General features: G+C 43.1%; 1 protein-coding gene across 3 annotated transcripts in view; it reads right to left on the minus strand.

The window, feature by feature from the left end:
- Nucleotides 1-6,024: 6,024 nt before the first annotated feature.
- Tdrd5 (tudor domain containing 5) overlaps nucleotides 6,025-24,052 on the minus strand; it is a 43,834-nt gene continuing 25,806 nt past the window's right edge. For all 3 annotated transcript variants that reach the window (XM_021175193.3, XM_021175187.3, XM_021175180.3), the window contains exons 12-18: nucleotides 21,561-21,761; nucleotides 20,929-21,063; nucleotides 18,508-18,666; nucleotides 14,825-15,007; nucleotides 14,246-14,389; nucleotides 10,790-10,976; nucleotides 6,025-6,484 (exon numbers count right to left, since the gene is read on the minus strand). In XM_021175193.3, coding sequence (XP_021030852.1) covers nucleotides 6,213-6,484; nucleotides 10,790-10,976; nucleotides 14,246-14,389; nucleotides 14,825-15,007; nucleotides 18,508-18,666; nucleotides 20,929-21,063; nucleotides 21,561-21,761 — 1,281 coding nt within the window. In that variant the 3' untranslated portion in view covers nucleotides 6,025-6,212. The remainder of the gene's footprint in view (nucleotides 6,485-10,789; nucleotides 10,977-14,245; nucleotides 14,390-14,824; nucleotides 15,008-18,507; nucleotides 18,667-20,928; nucleotides 21,064-21,560; nucleotides 21,762-24,052) is intronic.

Genomic DNA, 24,052 nt, shown 5'->3' on the forward strand with positions numbered 1-24,052 from the left:
TGTAAAGAATTATTTCCTCTATTAATATGTAGAGACCTTCATTTCTTCTAATGTTTTAAAAGATTTGATTTTATATATGTGAGGACACTGTTGCTGTCTTCAGACACACCAGAAGAGGGTGCCAAATCCCATTGCAGATGGTTGTGAGCCACCACGTAGTTGCTGGGAGTTGAACTCAGGACCTCTGGAAGAGCAGTCAGTGCTCTTAACCACTGTGCCATCTCTTCAGACCCCTGGTTTTGAATCTTAAGACACTTCTTTGGCTCCACTTGTTTAGTATGCTGTTTCTCTACCCTTCGCTTCCAGTCCACATTCCATCAGGGGTTTCAATTCACAAAGTTCTCCTGTATTTATAATGATAGCTTTACTAAAAATCACAGTTTGAAATCATCCTCTTGAAGTATATGGTTGGCTGGATTCTTAAAGATAGAATGTTTATGGAGTTTGCAGCTATGAGAGCAACCCAGCTTCCATAATCCCTCAAAGAAACACATTAATTAACTCTCCGCTGGTCCCTTTACCCTCTTGCCTCTCATCTACTTATTTCTGTGGATTCTCCTGTTCTGGAGTAACTGGGATCATCCGAGGTGCTGCCTTGTGTGCCTGGCTTCTTTTTCATGGCATAGTTTTTGAGACTGACATGTAGTGTTAATGCATCATTAGATTGCATTAATACATTAATAATACATCAGTAGGTGCGACCACACATTATGTCAGTCAGGGTGCACGTGCTACAGTCCTTTTATCAGCTGACATTTTGTACAATTTTTCAGATTTTTTGCTATGCTTCTTTCTTCCTTTACTGCTATCTGATATAGTATTTCTTCAATCTTGTCTCCTGTCTTGGTCTTTCAGTTGTCTGATCTAGTCCTGTCAGGAAAGCTTGCACTGTCCCAGCATTTGTTTAAAGTTTTGTCTGTCTGGCTTTCACAGCTGGGCATAGGCCTCCCAGGTCAGTCTACCCTGGGCCACGGTGGCCTACAACAGGGTTTCACTCTCACCCGCATATCTCACTGCCCATTCCCAATTCCGACCCACCTAGTTCTAAACAACCTCTGATGCTTCCTCTGTAAAAGCCTTGTCGAAGAGTCATTTGTTCTAGTAAGAAATGAGAGGAACCCCGTCTTTGGCTTCTACTTTATGGTTCACTGGGATGACAGATGAAGGAAACATTTTGGAATTTGAGACTATCTGGAAACAATCTGTTCTAGGTAGAACTGGATTGTGGGATCTATGTGGAACAAAGGAAGAACCCTGGATGGCAGCTCAGAGCTTAGCTTGTTGGTAGGATGGCATCTGAGGGGAATTTTAAAGCCTTGATGATTACTTATAGGGTCTTAACTCACTGCCATAAATAAAAGACTAGTCTGTGAACAGCTACCAGGAACTTAAGTGTGCTAACAGCAAATGAATTTCCAGTTTCATGGGATAAGATTATAATACAGCAAAGGTTGACAAGGTCATGCCAAAAAGGAGGACAAGCAGTTTAGGTGAAAAGAAGGTCAAGCCTGCTTTCTAACTACACTGAGTTCTGTATTTACTCAACTAAGCTATCTGGGTCACACATTCAAGGCAGTATTTCATCCCTACAGAATCAATACAAAGACATACGCATCCAGACATTTTTGATGAAACAAACATGAATTCCATAAATATTTGTAGCCTCCCTCAGCCCTGAAGCAGGCTGATCCAGACTTTGACCTTGCTGCCACTGAGAAGGAATTTCATTACCCTAAGGTGGAGCCTTCCGACCTAGATGGCTCTTTTGTTCTGCCACCTGCCACTGCTCTCTCCAAGACACTGCTACCTGCTGAGAGGCCCCTGAGACATTCCGGAGGAACATCCTATTCTGCACATCACCTACAGGCTGGCTCCAGACACCAAGAATGGACTGACGGGGGAGGGGGGGGGGAAATGGGCCTTACTCTCATAGTAAACTGGAGGGCCTTGAAGAATCATGTCTTGGCTCTGAAAGAAGATAAAATATTGTAACTTGTGAGTTGTTTAAGAGCCCACTGCCCCGGCCTGGGACTGAGAACAAAGCAGAACAGCCCCCTGGCATGCCAGGGCAGGGCTGTTGTTAAGGTATTCCTAAGAACATCTTGACTGTAAAGATGAAAAGAATGCAAGGACGCAGGCAAGGCTATCTGGTCTGAGTCCATCTGGCCGGATCCTCCCCTCTGTCTATTGCCCCTTGGCGCCGGGTAAAGTCATACATCAACTGGTTGTATGTGAACAAAGATAAGCCCCCAGCCCACAGGAACAAAGTCCTGGTGCCCTATAATCTTTCTGTTAATGTTTGAATAAGCCAATAGTGTGTCGCTATGCTAAATTCCACACCCCTAAGCCCCTTACCCCATAAAAACCCCTAGTTTTCAAGCCTCGGGGCTGACAGCCGTTTTCTCCTGTGTGGGATACATGCCGGTCCGGAGCTCCCGTAATTAAACGTCCTCATGTAATTACAGCAAGAGATGGTCCTTCGTGATTTTTTTGGGTGCATGCCGAATTGGGAATGGGGTGGGGGTTTCCCCACTAGGTCTAACAGCTCCATTAACCTCTCGCCGTCTAAGTCTCTTTCAGCCCCAGCCTGCCTCCCTGGTGTACCCGGCCCTTGTAAGCTGCAGGCCGGCATACAACAAATATTTAAAGAAAATGCTATTATAAGCTCCAAAGATTAAGTTAATCTTCCTTCTTTTATCATATTGTCTACTATGTAACCAAAGTTGAAACAGAATAATTAAGGAATAATCAAACAGTTCTACTTATATCCAGTTTCCATAGATTAAAAGTATTTAACAGAAAGCAAGATTTACATCCAATAGGAAGATGTCATTGTCGTTGTAAGAGAAGGTCTCACCAAGTAGCTCAGACTTGGCTTGAGCTCACCATGGAACCCAGGCTGGTTTTGAACTCTGTGAAGTTCCTGCTTTGGCCTCCCAAGGGCTGGGATTACAGGCATGGCCTACTAGCCAAGGCTTAGAAAGCTGCTCAGAGGAATTTGAAGAAAGACCAAGAATTTAGGTGCACATGGTAAGAGGCATGTGTTACTTATATTACTAAATATTACGGAAGTCCTTATGTTAGCAGTTCACATTTTCTGTGTACATTGTTCAGGTAACCCAATAGTATCAAAACCTTGTCAAGCTGATTGGTGAGTCAGGAATGGTGCTGGAGTATATGGCCAGATCTAGTGACACAGCTACAGGTTTTGGCTGATAAATGACAAACGTCAGGATCTGAGGTATGGGAAAGGAACTGTTTTCAGTGCATTGGGGATGATAACTGATTATGAATAAGAGTCCATGCCTCTCATGCCGCTACACTGGAGTTTAATTCCGAAAAGACATAAAATGTTAAAAAATACAAATGCTGACAGACAGCTCGAGAAAGATTTCTCTGTGAGGTGTTGGTTTCCCATTTCTTACGATGCCCCGGCCCCTGAGATACTTTGTGCAATTGGCTCATTGTTACTTAAATTATCTATGCTCAAGAATACAGGTCTTTGTAAACTGGCTCTGGTCACTTATCAACCTCGAAGGTTTTCTCTATCAAAGTCACTCTCTTTGTGACTTCTCATCTACTGTACCTGTGTCTTCTGGCACAGATTGTTCACGAAAGGGACTTGCAAGCTTTAGCTCTGGAAAGGCACCAAGCTGGAAGTTACAAGACACAGGCATTTAAGCTACACAGCTCTAGAGAAGCCAGTCTTGGCAGGCTTCACGTTCCCTCACCCAGGGGTCTTCCCAGACAAAACTACATCTCTAGGTTAGACAAAGTAAACATAGGCAGACATTTCTAGTCATCACCACACCTTAAGGAGAACACAGACATCTCAGATGTGTGATGCTGAGAGAAAAAATGACTGATGCTGACATAGCTCATCTCTTAAAACCACATGGAGCATCTTTAGATGGGAGAGGGGTAGCCTTGACTGTTACTAAAAGCCACTCTGCATCTCTGAGGAGACAAGAACTTGGAATCTCCTCTGTTCTCACTGAATCCCTTCTCATGCACCTAAGCTGCTACTTCCTAGTCATCTTCTCACAAGGACCTCCAATTCTGCTAATAAAAGCTCTCTAATATCACAAATGTTTTCCATATAGATGCCAAACCATTTGACAATAATGTAAACCACAGAGCACTCTCCTCTTGTATACTTCTTTGCTCTCTTACCTTTCTCTCCTCTACCTACTTGGTTACAGAGACAGGGTCTTGCTGGGGTTGGCCAGCTTCCCAAGTGTTAGGACTAGAGACGCACCACCATGCCAAGCTTTCTTTTATATATGTCCTTATTGTTGTCCCTGGTCATATACAGAAACCTATTTGTTCTTTTTCAAATGATCTATCAAGTTTGCTTCTCTGGCTATTTAACTACCTAATAAAACCCATGTTTGGGGACAAGGTAGGTCAAGAGACTGACAGGCTATTCTAGCCAGGCCCAGTAGTCAGAAGGCACATACCTTTTCAAGGTCAATTCTTCACCCCAACTCGTGTTAACTACTAATTTCTCCATGGGCTTCTTTCCAGGTGTGCTGGTACTCACCAGTCTGACCTGGTACTAAGGATCTAGCTGTCCATTTTCAAAAGGACGAGTAACTACAAAGTTTTAGCACAGTTAATTCTAGCTTGCAAGGTATAGCAGTAGTTGATTTCAGCTTATAAACCTATCAAACTTAAACAGTATAGCTCTTCCTGGAAGCCTGTTGCTAAAACAGAGGGGGGCAGTTTCACTGACTAAATGTTGACTTTCATTCAGACTTCCTCTCTGACAGAATGTTTGTGTCATCAGATTTAGCCTGTCCCAAATTCAGAACAGCTTGCTGTGGATCTGAAGAATACGGCTCAGACTTGCAGTTTTAAAGGAATAAACTCAGTGTGGTGGTTTGAGTGAGAAAGGCCCCCATAGGCTCATGTATTTGAATACTTAGTCACCAGGGCGTAGAACTGTTTGAGAAGGATTAGGAGGTGTGGCCTTGTTGGAAGAAGTGTGTTGCTTGGTGTGGGCTTTGAGGTTTCAAAAGCTCAAACCGGGCCCAGTCTGTCTGTCACTCTGTTCTGCTTCCTGGCATCATGATAATGGACTAAGCCTCTGAAACTGTAAGCCAGCCCTCAAGTAAGAGCTGCCTTCTCATGGAGTCTCTTCACAGCCACAGAATAGTAACAAAGACAGAAGTTGGTGCAGTGACTTGTGTATTGCTATGATAGGCCTGACCAAGCTATTTGTTGAAGTAGTATGGAAGACTTTGATTTAGAAAAGCGGTTAACACTCTAAGTGGGGTTTAATGGGCCATCCTAGTAGGAACATGGAAGACAGTGGTGCTGAGGGTGGTGTGGACTATGCAGGCCCAGCTCAGGCGGTTCAGAGGGAACAATATTACCGGCTGGTTTAGAAACCATTCTTGTTATAGTTGGGTAAAGAAGTGGCTGCTTCTGCTCTGTTTTAAGAATTTGCCTGAGGCCAAATGAAAGAGCTTTTAAGACAGCATGGTACAGACTGCATGGTGTGGTTTTATTAGCAATCATTCTTATGCAGAGCTACAGTGAAAAGGGACAAGTGGGTCAAAGAGAAACACAAAATGTTTGAGGAGAAAGCACCGGAAATGTGATGTAGAAGACAGAAGTCAAGGTGTTCAAGGAGAGAAGTTTAAGAAAAGCCTCAAGCTAAATGCAACAAAGGGAGTTGTGCTCTCTTAGGCAAGCCCCATTCAGCCAACCCAGCCACCTAGGAACTGAGAAGGCCCTAGGATCTCCTAGGCTTAAAAGAACAAAGGAAAGTCTATGCCAAGGTAGATCGAGGAGGGGCTAGCAAGTGGGAGAACCTGGCAGCTTTGGCCATGTGGTTCTGCATTTAGAGTCTGGATGCTGTGGCCAGGTTTTTAGCAGGAGAATTCTTGCCTGGAGGCCTGGAGAGGTCATTGTGTGTGAAAGTACTTTTTGTCTTATTAAATATAGATCACAAACCATTAGTTTTTCAATCTTCATTTATCAGTCATGATATGTACAAGACAAACACTCACAGAAACATATACACAAACTGCTTTAAAGTACTTCATTAAAACAAAGGTGAACCAAACCATTCAGAATGATGTAAAATCATGAACAAAAATAAGAACTAACATAGATTATCAATACTTACACATCAAAGTAGTCAGTTAGCAAAACAAAGCTAGCACCTGGTCACCCAGAAAGGCCAAGGGACCCCTCCCCAACCGTTACTTCACTCCATCTCTCTCTGCCTCAAGTTTCCCTCCTTTCACACTGGGGTACCAGTGCAGGAGGCTCCTGGACGTGGCTAACCGTGCCGCAGCTCCCAAGACAGCTGTGGCTGTACTTCGAGGGATGTAGAGCTTCTGAGAAATCTGGTGCTGGGGGGACAAAATGAAAGAGAGCTGGTCTATGGCTCCCTGACTCTTGTCCTTGGCCGCGGCTTCAGCACGGCTATTAGAAACATCTTCTTTCTTTAGGCTCCCTGGAGAGCTTTCCACTAAAAAAGAGAAAAAACAAGAGTCCTTTCAAGAAGTTCTCCAACTCACTGCCTGCCTCTCCCAGTCCAGTTCTTACCAACATATGCTATGTATGGCCTTTTCTGACTCAAGGCAATCACCAGTCAGAGGGAATGCTACTCAGAAAACAGCCAGGGATAGCAAAGACTCGAACTTGGGGATCCCACATTAGTGTGAAAATGAACACTTAGAGGCTGAGGGCCAACAGAGGAACACACGAATGTGGAAGGGATGTCAGGAGGAGGAAGTGGATGAAGTTCAAACCCCAGAGGGGAGCCCATAAACAGCCTTATTTCTTTCTAGCACATAGGAAAGCGATACGCCACAGGTATCCTCTATTGCCAAGTGGTTCTAATTCTGAGTCTGTGCCAGGGTCACAGACCCTGTAAAGTTGTAAAGGACCACCTGTTAACAAGACGTTCTCACTGACTTATGTAAGAAGTAACCATGGGAACAAAGAGAAATCTGGAGCTCTAACACTCCAGATCTAGCACCATGGCATGGATGGTAGACACTCTTACGTGGACAGGCTAGACCAGTGCTAGCTCCTTCCCACTGAAGACCCTTTTTTTGCCTGAGAAACTTTATAGGACCCTGGTATATAAAACAGGCATACAAATTGTTTCCTGGTAATTTTACTGTTATTAAAGATACAATCAAATCTGCATACTAATATGATGGATGTATTTTTTTTTACACAAAAGGACTGGATCTCAGCTGAGTATTTGATACTACAAGGACAAAGAATATCTTCAATGTTTTTCTTTTATCAGTATTTTCATTTTTCTTTTATCAGTATTTTCATTTTATTATCCACACTGAACACTATTTCACTAAAGTGTATTATAAAATGACAAGAATTATGTTTTAGATCATTTCAGAAATTGCTGAAAATTCTACCCCAATCTTAAAGGCAAAATTCATTCAATTTTTAAAAAATGAAATTCATCAATAAACATTTGAATGCAATTCAATCCAAAGAGACCTAGATGGTAATAAAGGACAACTAGAAAATAGGAAATTAAAGTCATTTAAATCTTTGTTTTCTATAACTGAACCATTATGTTGTATTGGGGTGTTTTTTGAATACAGGGTATCACAGGGTAAGTTCTACCCTCTGGAACCCATTCTGTAGAGCCTCTGGTCCTCCTCCCACGTCTAAGTGCTGAGACCATGGTTTCCTGGTGCGCTAGGCAAGCGCTCTATTAACTGAGTGCCATCCAGCTCCTAGCCCCCACCTGTTTGGGGAAACCATTATGTTTCTATAGGAGCAGAAACCTTTGTACAATAAAAGCATTGAGATTCATGACAACCTCATCTAAAGTATGAGCCAAGGTGTTTCAGATAGCATTTGTTGGCCAGGTTATGTTGAATGGCATGTCAGAATACAGAGTGCTCAGGACAAAGGCTGAAGCTTAGCACTGTGAGGCAGCATGTGGGAGCCCACCACAAGTACCCTGGATTGATTAAGAGTTTGATTTGAGGGGCTAGAGAGATGGCTCAGTACTTAAGAGCACTGGCTGCTCTTCCAGAGGCCATGAGTTCTATTACTAGTGCCCATGGGGCAGCGTTTACAATGGTAGCCTCATGGGATCCAGTGTCCTCTTCATGTGTGCAGACAAAATACCCATATACATCAAGTACATAAATAAATCTTTAAAAGGTTTGAATTGAGTTTTGGTGGTTGTGTGTTCAAAGCACTTTACTACTGTATATTTTTGCCCCTCACAGATTTAAGAAGCTGACTCCTAGGCCAGTGCTGCAGTAGGTAGCATCCTACTGTAAGAGAAGAACTGTCATGTTCTGGGGCAAAGTAAACTAACTTAGCTTCATTCCAGGCCAGTCTCAACCACGTAGCAAGGTTCAGTCCAGCATGGGTCACAGAGCAAGGGGAAACCAACAAACCTGCTTTAAAAGTTTCAGGTGAATTTAAATCTGTGCAGCAGTACAGTCGGTTTGACATCCTGACAGTCAACCACTGCAAGCAACTGATAGATGGGCACTGCTATCTTCAAAACAGAAATTCAATAACTTCAGAGAAAAATAAGTATAATCCCTTTTATCTTTGTATATGTTAAGCACATAATACGTGATCTATTTTCCCTGATACTTGTGATACATGATTCCCTGATACATGGTTAGAAAACTGGACAAGCATCCAGAACAGAGCGTCTGCTGGGACCCGGGCCGTGGGAGAGCAGCTCCTAAGGAAACGCTAAGGTGTGCGAAACCAATGCTGAGAAATGCAACTACTGCCTCCCGCCCCTAAAGACAGACAGAAGGGAGTTATCCTGACAACATAAGATCCAGTGTCTGATAGCCAAGGACGCTCAGTCTTATAGGGGTGTGGTTCTGATGCTTCGATTCAATCGGGAATCTGCGTGTCCAGACACTCAAGGTCCTTGTCCCCAGCTGTTTTTTGATTATCAATAAAGATGCCAGCAGCCAATGGTTGGGCCCAGGGTGGGCTGCTTACAGTTGCGTGGGCAGGTCACAGGGAGGAACGGGGTGGGGGGTGGGGCGGTGCAGGGGAGAGATTGCCATACACGGGGCGGGGGTGGGGGGGTGGGGTGGGGGAGACATAACAGACTCAGAGATTCAGAGATCATCCAGAACATAGGTGGAAAGGGAAAACAGCCCACAGAAGGGCAAGCCAGAAACATCTTGGGCAGCACAAACAATGGGCATCACAGAAGGTGACTGGGCAGCAAAGTTAAAGGTAGATTTGGAAGGTGTTTAGGCAGAAGGTTTAGAAGTGCCACTGAGCCAGCAAGGCATGTTAAAGATAAGCTAGTGTGTGTGTCTGTGTGTCTTTCATCTGCAGATCCTAAGAGACCCTGGGTAGATGGCTGGTAGTGCAGTCCACCCAGAGCATAAAGCAGGGTAGATAAAACTACACACAACAAAGTCTGACTTGGAATCAGGAGACAATGACAAAGAAATCAAGACAGGACACAGACGGTAATTTTCAGAAAGAATCACAAAATAAATACATCAAGTCAGGTGCTGGGACATTATATAGTCAAGAGGAAAAGAGAAACAACTGAAAAACAAAAGACTCCAAACAAAACTAGAGAGAAAGAACAGAGCATCTGAGATCAGAGTACACACAGGACAGACACCACCCACAGCGAGCAGCACTGAGAATAAACAGCTATCAAGTCACTATCAGGACAAAGCGGCCCAGTGCGTGTGTGATCAGAGTCTTTAAAAAGGAGGACCAACAGGAAATTCGTTTCAGTATTTAAATGTTCTCAGCTTTGTGGCTCTATAGTTTCATTTAACTTTTGTTTACAACTGTTTTTTGTACTGTAGCACAGGTCATATGACCACAAAAATGAAATATGTGTATTTGCCAGGGACCAAACTCAAAGGTCTAATGAATGTCTCTTTACAGAAAAAAATCGGGGGGGGGGGCTCATTTAAACCTGGAACTAAAGGGTACTGGAAAAGATAAGCAGATAAGCCAACTAAAATGCTTCTTATTTTTAAATATCTTTAAAGAACTGAATAGAAGAGAAAAATAAGAATGGATTATGGGTATATAACACAAGTAAAATCTGTAACAGGCTATGAAGGAAACAAACCAGCATAAGATTTTACTAGTATAGAAATTTAAAGAGGACACATTGGCAAACAAGCACAGCGAAGATGGCTGATATGGGAAACAGAAAGATCCAAGCTCAAGTTACGATGGCCTTTCACATTCCTCTAGATTAGCAAACAAAACAAAACAATTAAAATAGCACCTGGTGAAGTATTTGCAAATCTCACATCTCACTAGTGGGCACGTGAACAATCCATCCGCTTTGGAACACATTTTGGTAGTTTAAAAAGTTTCGCATGCAGTGGACATATGCCCTAGCAAAGTCACTTCCAAATAAATAGCCAACAGACACAAAACTCTACAATATGAAGATAAAGGAAGGTGCCAGACATGAAAACTACCTACTATGTAACAGGCACGGTGACATGCCAGAGGCCAGCATGCTAATGTCCGGACTAACTGCAAAGGGGCACAGGAAACTTGTCTGGCTAATGGAAACACTGACATTTGCCAAAACTCAAAGAACCATGCACTTGGAACTTTATATAAATGTAAAGCCCATGCAAAAGCTGAAAGAAAGCGGCAACATTGGAGAAACCTGAGCTCACGCCAAGATGATCTTGGAGAGCATGGCAGACCAGCCATCTTTCAAGGTGTGTTCTCAAAGTGATGAAGGTTTTAGCAACATGACAAACTTCCAACTTGTCAACTGAGCATGCATAAGGACACACAAACATACCAGAGCCAGAGTGGTTTTCTGGAGAGTCACCCACTGCAGGGGTTGAACTGAGTCCGGCATGAGTCTGAATGCTGGCAGGTTCAGACTGGCTCCTCTCTGCAGACTGCTGAGACTTCATCAGAGAGATGTAGAACTCTTCCAGTTTGGGCAGTGTGGAAGAATCCAAAGGATACTGTAAGTCTGGCTGCTGCAAAATGGGAGAAACAGGGCGAAGGCATGGACAGTGACACCCTTTATGCTTCCTTAGATTTCAGTTAAAAAGTAAAACTCTAGAAAAAGCACTCTTCTATATTTTAATGAGTATCAAAATTCAACCTAAGAGGTTTTTATTGAGATTTCTATGAACAAGTATGGTACTGAGGGCTACCCTTCTTCCTGCCATTAACCAGTGTTAAATGTATACACGGCATGACAACGCAGGACCCTTGTCATCCAGTGTTAAGTAACACCAACATGGCTAATGTGAACACAGATGAACTGAAGCACTCAAATTGCTGGCAAAAATGCAAACAGATTCTGCCACTGTGGAAAACAGCCTGGCAGTTTCTCAAAATGTTAAACACAGAGTTATTACATATTTATCAGATTATCTGTCTAAGCGACCCAAAAACCTCAGCAAAGAGTAAAAGGGCAGGACAGATCTCTACAGACAGATGGCCTAGAGATTGTGTCACATATTAGGAAGACAAAGGGGTATCACACACTCCAAAGGGAGATCAGGATTCAAAAAGGAACTGGGTAAGATAGTGTGCACCAAAATTAGCAGCTAAGCACAGGAAAGGAAGGAGCCATTCTTTCTCAGTACCACGGATGAAGGAAAGCCTGGGTACTTTCTTGTCAATAGTTTGAATCTTCCTGGAATCTGCGATGCACAGGTCCCAGAATGGGATGCAAGGAGCCTGGCAGGCACAGGTGGAACAGGACTGCGGAGCTCTGGACTGAAGTTTTGGCGCCACCCTAACTAAGCTTACTGTTTTCTAACACTCTGGGTCAACGTCATATATGCTGTGGTCTCTCCCTCTATTAGGGTGCTTTTCCTTCAGTAGCTGTAAGTATAAGATCTCTGTTAATCAAGCTCGAAGACAGGCTACTAAAGCAGTAAGATGCGTAAAGTTGAACAAATCGCATATATATGTTATATATACAATTTGCTAGTAGTGACCTCATGACCTAATTACATCATACATCCTAGTCCCCAGCATTCTAGTGCTGCTGTGCCAGAGACCACACCTGACACATGATGCTTTGAAAGGAAACCACATGCAATCCACAGCAACAGAGCACTGTTCCTTGTGCACACAGTTAATGCTGATCAAAGTCCTGCATCTAATTTTCCCTCATCCACCTTGTCCACAACAGTAGGCAATGTTTTCAAAGATCTGTTGAAGAGACTCTCTAGTCTCCTAACTCCTAACATATTATTGATTTTAATAACTATCCTCCCATGTTAGAAAGTACAGTCATGCTCTTCCTTGTAGCGCGTCTGTAAACGACCTCTACGGGAACTCTGAATTACAGGTCTGACTTTATAGAATTCTAATTACCACCCACTCAGAAACACTTCAGAGCTGCTGCATATTCAGGCCTATTTCTTAAAAGCAAATGAAAATGAAGACTTTTCCCAGTAATCATAGTTCCTAGCCTCTGGGTTTATTAATAATATTGCCATCACTACTACCATTGCTGCGACTTTTATAACCCAGTGTGTGCTTCCTATCTGCCAAACACACCCTTATGGGACACTCTAACTGCTGTGGGGGCTGGAGTAAGAAAGGCCCCAGGGGCTCATCTACTGGGCAGGCTTGACCCCCAGGTGATGAGCTGTCCTGGAGAACTAAGCGTGGCCTTGTGGAAAGAGGTGTGTCTCTTGTGTCTCTGGCTGCCTGCAGCCCTCTCTGCTGCTTCTCCAGCACCATGCCTACCTGTGTGCCGCCATGCTCCCTGCCGTGAAGAGAAGTGCTAACACTCTGCAACTGTAAGCCAGGCCCCAGTCACATGCTTTCTCTTACATGAACTGACTCAGAGCAACGGAACAGTGACTAAGACAAATGCTTAGTATAAACCTTTGGGAACCTAATCCATGTCTCTGTTTTTTCATTTGAAATGGTGGTAACAGTACTTCTTAAGAAGGATTAAACGGATGGACAGGGATGTAGATAAAGGCTTACAGCAGTGGCAGTAAACAGTAAGTGCTTAGGCACTGTGGGCAGTGTTATCTTTTTTACTGGTAAAAGAGCTCACAGAGAAAATAAGTCCCAAGATCGAGGCTTCGCTATCTCGAGGTAGAGACTGAGCGCCTAACTACCATGAAATTGACAACTCCTCACAGATTAGCAAGAGGGAACTCATCTGTCATTGATTGAAAAGGCCCAGAATATGGTTACTAAAGCCCAAGGAGACTCAGATATAGATGGCTTACAAATCCTGGTTCCTTGATGTGAAGACTCAAGCTATAAAAATGTTAGTAAGCCTTCCAGTTCTAGCCATGGTACTCTTCAACTTTGCTGCATGGTAAGCATTGGACAAATTAGAGTTTACAGTATTTGAAGGTTCAGGGGAACAAGCAGTCAGGAAAATTTTCATAAAATGAAGTGGGTTCCATAGTCATACCTCAGCATTTTTGCAGTCTCCAGTCAGGAATGGAGTTCAGATCATAACTGCAAACTTATGGGCTAAAGGGGAGATCAGACACTGACAATCATCCGGGCCCTGACAGACACACCCAGAGGAAGGGACTAGAGAACAGTCCAACATCTGGCACATCCAAGGCTGTGGCCTCCCTTCCCCCAGCCTGGAACCTGCCTGCTCAAGGGTGGAGCTACCGGCTCATTCGTCCTGCCACGCCCACTGCTGGAACCTGCCTTTGCTGCCTGGAGGCACACATGTGTTCGTCCTGCTACTGGACCCTGAGTTACTTGGCGGGAAGTTGGGTTCCCTCCCCCTTCCTTTATAACTGAGTGTCTGGAATTAGTAAAATTGAGCCTTGATCAGAACTTGTTGTCCTGGCTCCATTCTTTTCTTCCGCCCCGTCTAGATTCCTCTCTTTTCAGAGAACTGCCATTTTCAGTTGAACCGTTCGTGTTGTGGACTGCGGGCCCCCAATTCATCAAGTGAGCATCTATAAAACCTACAGAGAACAGCAGTGGGCAGGCTGAAAGGCAGGCAGGCAGTGGAGTCTGAGCCTCGCTCACCAAGGTAGGAAGCAAACGCAACAGGCTCTCAACTCAGTCGAAGGTCTTAGGAGTGAAAGCCAGAGAGGACTGTGGAGCAAGAATGAATGTGAGCTAAGACCATACAGCCTTGACTGAAGGACTGCTGAGATCAGGTGGGCCTATGGGTATGTCTGTGGGTGGCTGCCTTGGTTAACAGATGCAGAAGGGCATACATTAACCAAAATTTCTAAGAATCAAAGTGATAAATCATGAACTGGTTATAGTACTTCCAACTGGGCTCTACCTGTTGAATTCGGGTTGTGCTGGTATTTTTTTCTTGAGCAATGGGCCCTTCTGGTGTGTGAATTCCTCCTTTCACATCATTCGCAAGGCCTAAGGGCTGCCAGGAATCATCCCATATATCTTTAGATGTAGAAAAACACCAGTCCTATAAAGAAAAGCATGCAACAGTAAATCACAACGCAGTGCCACAAGATCACAAAGCAAGGTAAGGTGACAGCGAGGGAGCAGTGTGCTGTAAACAACAAGAGGGGGTATGGATTTCCAACAGGACAAGGACGCAGTGTGTTCTAAGCAGCAAGAGGGATGCTGATTTCCATCAGAGTGACATCTTTCCTAAAGTCTGCAGTAAACACCTTCAACCCTTGGGCCTCGTGAATGGACACGCACCATCGCCTAGCTAGACGGTTCCTGAGCACCTTGGTGCTTACCCACTTAAAAACCAACCACAGATCCTTTTCAACTATGGCCTGACAATTCCTTCTCAATTCCAGCATTTATGACTTTCTAGAAGCCTGGTCTACCGGGTTTAAATTTCCTTTGTCAGCAGTTGATCTGCTGTTTGTTATCATAAGACTCTAACCTTTTGTGCCATTTCTCCACGTGTCTGATATTGTTTCTTCCCAACAAGGTTTGAAGTAAACAGCTGGGAGGCAGGACTCCCTGCCTTCCCCATTTTGGCCTGTAGAGGGAGCCAGTTCTCATCCCAAACATCGTCACCTATGGTCACTGACTCCAGGCATGGCATTCCAGTAGGGACCTCATCCTGAAATAGACCACAGGACAAACAAGTACTGTTATTTTTATTTCCAAACATAAACACATTTTAAAAACCAAAATGCACAATTTTTTCCTGGCTCTGAGTGGATACAAGTTTAATACACAATTTATTACTTTTTGCTCCCTGATTTGCCAAAGAAATAAAGACAAAGACATTTAAGGGCAACGCCTGTGAGAGAGACTGGGTGGGGAGGCAAGGCCATCTACTCTCTGGGTGTAGAAAAGCCTCCATAACTGACTAAGGGGTCCTCACCGATCCCAGGCCCGAGTGTACAGTGGGGAGAGCTGAGAGGCCACCTCATATACATAACACTAAGCGCAGGAGCTTTCAAAGAGCAAAACAGAAACAAGCAAGCCTAAGAGCAGGGGCGGATGGGAACAGGAGCATGAGATCAAAGTCTCATGTGTAGAAGCAACTGCATCTCCAGCCTGCCTGCCCTGCGCCCAGGACTCCGATGACCGCTCTCTCCATCGGCTAGAGCGACTTTTGGAAAGTTCACCATGTGGGATAGAGAGGAGGGAAGAAGGGTTCGTGTTAGTCAGCTCCCCACCACTCAGACCAAAGTTCTAAGAGAATTCAAAAGGAAGACAACTTCCTCTTGACTCATGCGGCTACAGATGCGGCCCTGAGGGGACAGGTCATCACCCCAGTGAAGCATGTAAGGGAGGGGACTGTTCACTCCCAGTGGAAGGAAGTTTTGTGGGAAGGCCTGGAGAGATGGCTCAGCAGTTAAGAGCACTGACTGCTCTTCCAGAGGTCCTGAGTTCAATTCCCAGCAACCACATGGTGGCTCACAACCATCTGTAATGAGATCTGATGCCCTCTTCTGGTGCGTCTGAAGACAGCAACAGTGTCCTCACATATAATAAACAAACAAACAAACAAAGACCACCTACCTCACGAGGCTTCTACTAACTCACAATAATACCACGTGTGAGCAACCAAACTGTTTTTGGCATGTGGCCGTTGAGGGGCATTTTAGATCCAAATCTCCTGTCTATATCATGCAAAACCACATCCAGTCTGCCTTCAAGAGTCCACAAAGCCTTAACTGTTCTCGCGCTGCTCAAAAATACAAGCCAAAAACCTCCTGTGGGAACCAGAATCCAGGAGGGGGTAAGAGGCAGAGTCTCCAACCCTAGAGCAGACTCCGGAGAGCAGCAGTGAGGTGCTGATCTACCTTACTGTACAGCAGCAAGCGTGTAGCATACAGCCTTTGAACCAATGGGAATTGACAGAAGCTCTGGAGTAGTCAACTCCCCCACTGTCACTATGGGGAGGTGCCAGGCTGCCAGCACTTGAGGGGACTTCCGTAAAGATGGGGGGCGGGGGAGGCTGCCACTGCCCTGTTCCGGGCTCATTCTAAGGTTCCACTAGTTTGCTAGGATCCTCTATTTTGTGTCACACGGTATGCCAGTAGACATGGGGACTTATTATGGAAGCCACCCAGGGGCTACAGCCCCATATCTCAAAAACTCTTAGCCTGAAAAAAAAAAAAAAAAAGAAGTTAGGGATCCAGAGACAGGTGCATCTCTGTGAATTCCAGGGCAGCTGGAGGTATACAGTAAGATCCTGTCTCAAAAAACAAAAACCAACCAAACAAAAAGATATACACTTTATAATAGCACTGGGGTAAACCCTCTATTCCAAACAAGAAATAGGAGAATACCAAGAAAGGACTGGATCAAAACAGTAGCAAAACCAACTGGCCCAGCAGCAAAATCTGTATGCAGGGAACACGGTGGTGAGAAAGGGCTCTGCTGACCCTGTCCCACATTAGTCATTAGGGAAACATGTTCAAAGCATTCTGTGATGTTACTATATGCTTCTCAGAGGAGCTCAAAACAAAAATCCCCAGCTATTACTAGCAAGTACTGGAAAGGACATTCACACTTGGAACACATACTCTACTGGTGGGACGCGAAATCGTAAGCTCCTCTGGAGAGCAGTCTGCCTAACACAGCCACCTAACCCACCAGTCCTACTTCTGGACATTTTCTCTGTATAAATGAAACTTAGGTACACACTCATGTGCACACACACCAAAACAAACAAACAAAAAACCCCAACAAACCAACAAAAACTTGTGTATGAACACTTATAGTAACTCTATTCATAATTACTTGAAACTGGAAACAATTCAAATAAACCTTGGTTGGGGATGGCAAACTGTAGCAAAGCTAGTACAATCAAATACCACTCAGAACACAAAAGCTTTCAACTATCTACAACTTGGATACATGTGAAGCACTCAGAGATATGAGGCTGCATTAAAAGGCCACTCTTAAAGCTCTCTTATGTGCTAGTCCTGAAAGGGACAATCAGAGTAACAAAACTGTCAGGTGAGAAACTGTGAATAAAACCAGGGAGGCACAGGGTTATTCCAGGTGCTGGAGCTATTCTGCATCCTGACTGTTGTGTTGAATACAGAAAGATATACGTGTATTAAAACTGAAAGAAAAGAACTCCAAAATAGAGTCAATGTTATTATAGTTAATTAAAAAAACATCAACATAAAATTCATGCCAACATGCATAAGACCCAAACAAATTCAAACCAGACGATACTCCTAGCACGGAAGAGGGAACATGGGCACAAATTCCACCTCTACCAAGAAGCTATCTCAACTGAGAGCAGTGAGGCAGGCCCCAGGCTCAGGAGCAGCTGGCCAACTCAATTGAACTCCATTTTCTTTAAGGGAGACAAGGAGCACGGAGTTGCTTAGATAGGGAGGTGGGGAGGATCGGGGAGAAGTTAGGGGAGGAGAAAGATTACAATAAAAATGTATGTTATCAAAGTTTCAAAGAATAAACACAAAGATTACTTAAAAGTATACATAAAAAGTGCCAACTATCTGGCTCAGCAGAAAATAGCACTGATACTGAATGGTCCGATGAAGCTCAATATAGTGCACTAAAACAGACGGTGGGGGAGGGGAAGGAACTTTATGTGTGGTGAAGGGATGAAAATTTTTTTCCTATGCCAAGAAATCCAAAGATACTTAAACTTGAAAATCAGGAAAAATAAATATATTATTTAATGTAATAATTAAGAGGGAAATTTCAAACAACAGCTAAAGGAGATGATTTAGAAAATGGTTGTGTTAGAAGACACTTAGAGTCACAAGGGACTCTAAGTTATGTGCATATAAACACTTGATTAAAAGATGTTCTTCCAAAAATAGAAATATATTTCCTGCTGAGTTTCCTAGTATTGCTCCTTAAGAACCTTTGGGTTAACCCTGTGCTGCCACACTGACTCAATCTCGGGGTAGTGACCTACACATCTGGTCCCAGCAGAGCTTTTCTTCCCTGTGATCGGCTCTGTCCCATTGCTGTGGTCTTGGCGACTGTTAAGAGATCATCTGTAATTCAATGTCATAGAGTAGTGCTCACCGACGAAAGCAGCGGAGCCTGCAGACTATTGATTTCCAGGCGTTGTCATTTATGCATTTACTGAACTGAAAGCCCATCTCTGCCTCTTACCTCATTTTCTTCCTTCAGATCCTTGGGCTGCAGGATGGACCACCGTGGGTCCTCTTCACAGCTCTTATGTGTTTTCAATGAACTCAATTTAGAATCCTTTAATAATTCCTTGGGCGCAGATTTAAGGTAACTTATACACTTTTCATCATTAATATCTTGCTAGTAGATATAAAAGAAAAATCAGTCATTTTCTATATTAATGATGTTTCCAAAATCTGCATTCCTATAAACTTTGGTGGAAATTTTACTCTCTAGTTCATACATGCACATAGGTGTTCATTCTCCCTACCCTAATTTTACCCACCTTCCTAAGTCTTCCCATTCTTTTCAACTGTCTCAGAAAGCCACCATTGTTGGGCACACATTATCAAGTGTCCACAAGGTACCCTGTAGCTACAAAAGAACCCAAAGGTTCCAGACCCAAAGAACTAGAACTCCAGGAGACACACGGTCAGGTAAAGGCAGTGCAGTCTTCCCAGCGTGGCCATCACAGAGATGTGGCGTGCAGATGACAGGAAGGAGGCCGTGTGAGAGGACACAGTAAGGATGCTGCATGCACAGTTAGTTAGTCAGGACACTCAAACACAGCAGCATTGGGCAAGTAGCCAGGTTCACAATGGGTGTGCATGTGCGTAGCTCAGAGAGCTTGGCTGGACCAAAATACAAACCAAATCAGGAGAGTTCACATGCTTTTTTCTTTTGCATAAAAGATGGTATTTCATTTCTAGAACCAAACTATGATTATTTGTAGATAGCAAGAGATAATAAGATATTCTAAAAAGGTTAAACAATGAATTAAATTCATTACTCAAGAATGATGAAATACAATTCTTCCAATGCAGTAATAATGATTAAGAAAGATTGAGGTTTATTATAGACCAAGCAAACTCAATTAAAAACAATTTTAGGGGGCTGGAGAGATGATCAGTGGTTAAAGGCACTTGCTGCTCTTACAGAGGACTCAAGTTTGATCCCCAACATCTATAAGGTGGCTCACAACCATTTGCAGCTCTACTTCCCAGAGATCCACTGCTCTCTCGCCTTCACTGGGCACCAGACACACTGTGGTACAGTACTTACATGTAGGCAAAGCATTCATAAATAAATAAATGTGTCATTTAAAATTTTTAATGATTTTTATTTTATGTGTATGAATGATTTAATTGTATGTGTACCACATGTGTGCATTTTCCCCATGGAGCCAGAAAAGAGAATTGGATCCCCTGAAACTAAAGTTACAGGCAGTTCTGGGCCACCAGGTGGGTGCTGGTAACCAACACAGGTCCTTCCCAAAAGCAGCAAGTGGCCTTAATCACTGAGCCATTTATCTGGTCCCAAGCCAAACTACTTTTTGCAATGCAGCAGGAGCCATTCATATTTTGTGTGTCTTGCTATGTAGCTAGGCAGGTCTCACACTTGTGATCTTCTTGCTTAGGGCTCCTGCATGCAGGCCTTAGAGGTATGTGCTGTCACCCATTTTTTATGACAAATTAAAAGCATAGTCAAAATGGCCTAGCCTTTTAATATTTTTTAATAATCAGTAAAAACTTTTAAAAAAGACTTTTTTACCATCTCCAAAATACAAAGATATACCTACTAATGAAACATGCAACGGAAATAAAACACCTTATATCAGCAAACAAAACACTTTTGAGTCTTAAATTTAAAACACCAAACACTCTTAGCCCAGTATCCATTGCCGCGCGTGGAATATCAGACTCAGGATGGGTCTTACTTTGTTCAAGAAGCACTGCTATGGGGTTCACTTTCCCTTTGTGCTCTGAGGACTAAGTAACCTATGGGAGTACTCATGACGTGCCTGTGATATAAAACTAGTTCAAGAACTGTTTCTCTTTGAGGGGGGGTGGAATAATAACATGTTAATGGAAAATTATTATAATAATTTTATAATTGCTGTTGGGAAAAGCTAAGAACACTCAATAACCTGAGTGGTACAATGAGCAGTAAGTGTTTAGTGGGCAAAAGTATTTGTCACCAAGTCTGTCAGCCCGAGCTTGACACCCTGAACAACCCATGGTAGAAAGAACCAACTCCCACAAGTTTTCCTATGGCCTCCAAATGTGCACTGAGGCATGCACATGCCTACACACATACACACAACTCATAAATGCAATCAAAATATTAAAAGACTAGTGTCGGCATCACCAGCGTAGGGGAATCACAGCCATACAAAGAGAGCAAGAGAATCTGGTGCATAAGAGGGGTGTTCGGGAGGAAACAGAACCAACGCACAGGAGTAAATGGCACAGAGACAAAGCCACTGTTACAAGCATTGTGCAAGATTCCCAGCTTCTCTGTCTGGAAAGCCACATCTCACTGACCTACAAAATGAGGACATAACCATAGCGAATAAGAGTGACTATTCGCAGGAGCTTTTCCTGGGCTGTGCAGGGCACTCACCTGGGCTTGCTGCAGTATCTCTTGGTCTTCATTCAAATAGTGCTGCTGAGCAGGATGCCCCAGCTCTGTCAGGACCATGTCACCTGCTGAGCTGGCGTTAGTGTACAGAGCTGGTGGGTTGAAATCCCTGAAGCCCTAGGATGAAGCATCTTGTTATATAACAAGCTAGAAAAGAACAAGCTGGCAGCTTCGCCTGGCACTGAGGGCACATTCTAACATTGGTAAGGTGAACATTTCCATACTGATGCTTCTTTAGTTACAAAAATAGCAGCAAGACGAGAAATTGATGTCCTGTCACTAATTTCAAAATAAGAGAATGTTTTTCTTCTCTAGGAAAACATTAGATAACTAAATACTTCGGGGCTAGAGGAACAAGGTCATTTGTCTTAAACAGAAGTTTTTGCCAGAGGATGAAGAACCATTAGAAAAATATGAAGTTGTTTGTAATTGGTGGTGGCAATGGCCTGGTTTCAGTGGTCATATGGAAATGAAGAGGGCCTCTGCATTAAGAATCCAGGAACCTAACAAACTTTCCTAAGACTGAATAAATCAGTAACTGCTCATACTAAATTGTTTTATATCCTAAAGTGTAGCATTTAATCAAAGTATGTTGAACAAAATATGCACTCTACCTTGGATGGGGCATTTTCTCGGCATACAATAGCATGGCCTTCTGTCCTCAAGACATGATGAAAATACACATCTTCATTTGAGGACGTATCACAAAGAAAAATATTAAGGATTCCGTCTATATACTCATCCACCACCCCGACCAAGGGCTTCAAACCACACAGCTTCTGGAAGTGCAAAATAGCTCTGGCTGTCCAGTGTTCCTAAGATACAACAGAGATGTTTATATGATGAGACTTAGACACGAGTTATTGTAGTCATATACAAAATGAACTGTTAGTGAACTAGAGTTTTAAGTGAAAAAACCAAAATTCCCAAAATCCAGAGTAACAGATAAATCATGTATCATTTGAGGGCGAGAGACATCAAAAGAAAAATAATCATCTGATAAAAAGCTCATTTTTAGAAATATATTATTTATTTTTAATAAGTAAAAAGACCAATCATCAAGGAAAAATCAAAAGCACTCAGAGATTCCCCTCAGCTCTGTAAACACAGCTATCACCAGGAAATCCACAACAAATGCTGGAGAAGGCACAGGAAAAGGAGCCTGGGGAACCGCTGGGGTTCTATTAGTCCAGTTACCATGGAAACCAGTGTGTCGATTCCTCATAATAACTGCACACGAGCTAACTGCACTGCTTCTAGGTATACATTCAGAACCGAGGTCCGTTTACCACAGGGACAGCTGCTCACATGGTCACTGTGGCACGGTTACAGCACAGAGATTATAGTCTCAAGTGGTGGTGCCTAGAGTAGATGAAAGGTGAAGGGATAAAGCAGACGTGTATGCATGCACAATAGAGTTTTACTCAGCATTAACCACAATTAAATTATGTCCTTTGCAGGAAAATGAATGGACGTAGAAATTGTCACATTAAGTGAATCAGAACAATCGCACAAGCGCAAGTGGGCCATTTTCCCTCTAAGAGTAAAAGTGGTAGCAGAGGTGATATAGAAGGTAAAAGGAAAATCTCATAGAAAAAAGTAATGGGGCAGATATGATCAATATATATTACATGTATGCATGAGAATGTAATAAATGAAACTTTATATACTACATGTTAATTTTAAAAGGAAAGTAATAAAAAGGTTTAGAAAAAAATAATTAACCACTAAGCAACTCTCATTTAGAAAGAAAGAAAGAAAGGAAGAAAAAAAGACAAAGAAAGAGAAAGGAAGAAAGTAAGTAAGTTAAAGCCAGGCAGTGGTGGCACATGCCTTGGATCCCAGCACTCGGGAAGCAGACTCAGAATCTCTGAGTTTGAGGCCAGCCTTGCCTACAAAGTGAGTGCTAGGACAGCCAGGGCCACACAGGGAAACCTTGTCTTGAAAAAAAAAAAAAAAAGTCAGTTAAGATTATTAGGCTAACCTCAGAGGGAAAACATTTTTAATTCTAGGTAAATTATTTTAATATATCACTAAAGACCAAAGAACTTTAAGCTAATGACAAATTGTAATGCCAAAATGAAGGAGAGTGGGGTCTACTTCTATCTCCAGAGAGCCTGTTCATCTGCTCAAGTTTCAGCCACAGTTTTGATTGTCCTAGCAGGTCAAAGGGACAGATATCAAAGCCAGGGCCTACAATGGTTGGGCAGAAAAAAGGGAGGCAAATATACAAAGCTTCCCATGGATTTGTAGCTCCATTTTCACATCTCTAGAGTCAGCTACCAATCTTCAAGTTGTTAATTTACATCAGCACAACACACAGTGGCAGGAGTTCGAGGCATCTGGTGAAAGTAAAGTGGATGTCTCTGTGGCGTCCGGCATCATCCAACCATCCTGACACACAGTCTCATGGCAGCGGCAGTACAAAGGCAAAGGTAGAGACACAGGGAGGGCGACTGAGACCGACCACAGGTCAGAACAGCTGCCTGAAAGGCTGACAAACTGAGTCCGATGCTGAGGACCAGAGAATGAAGGAGAGATCCAACTCTCCTAAGATGTCCTCTAGCATCCATGTATGCATGTGTGCACACATTCATGCACGCACACGCGTGCACACACACACTTTCTCTCTCATTTAAAAATGGAAACAACTAGACTAAATTTCAGAAAGTAAAAATACAATTAAAAAAAGCTAAAACCTTCACAGGTGAATTCAGTAGCAGATTAGACAGGATTAAGAGTGAATTTAGAAAACAGTTGCTCACCATGTAAAGACACAGACATAAAAACACAGAAGACAGCTAAAAGATCTGGAAGAAAAACTTACCTTTAATACTTTTAATTTTTGTTCCAGAGAGAGAGAGAGAGAGAGGCAGGAGCAGAGAGAATAAAAATATGAATATGGGGCACAGGCAATAATCAAAGAATAACAACTTCAAATTCACAAGGTTTAATGAAAACTAATAACCTATAGATTTTAAAATGTCCAATGAACAAAGCAGGTTAAATACTAAATTCACACATGCAAGTAAACACATCACACTGTACATAAATATATCCTGAACTGGATGTAAGGGACAAACAGAGTCTCTAAAACAGCTAATGA

The sequence above is a fragment of the Mus caroli genome, unplaced genomic scaffold, assembly GCF_978045245.1.
Source record: "Mus caroli unplaced genomic scaffold, Mus_caroli_1 scaffold_1, whole genome shotgun sequence".
NCBI lineage: Eukaryota > Metazoa > Chordata > Mammalia > Rodentia > Muridae > Mus > Mus caroli.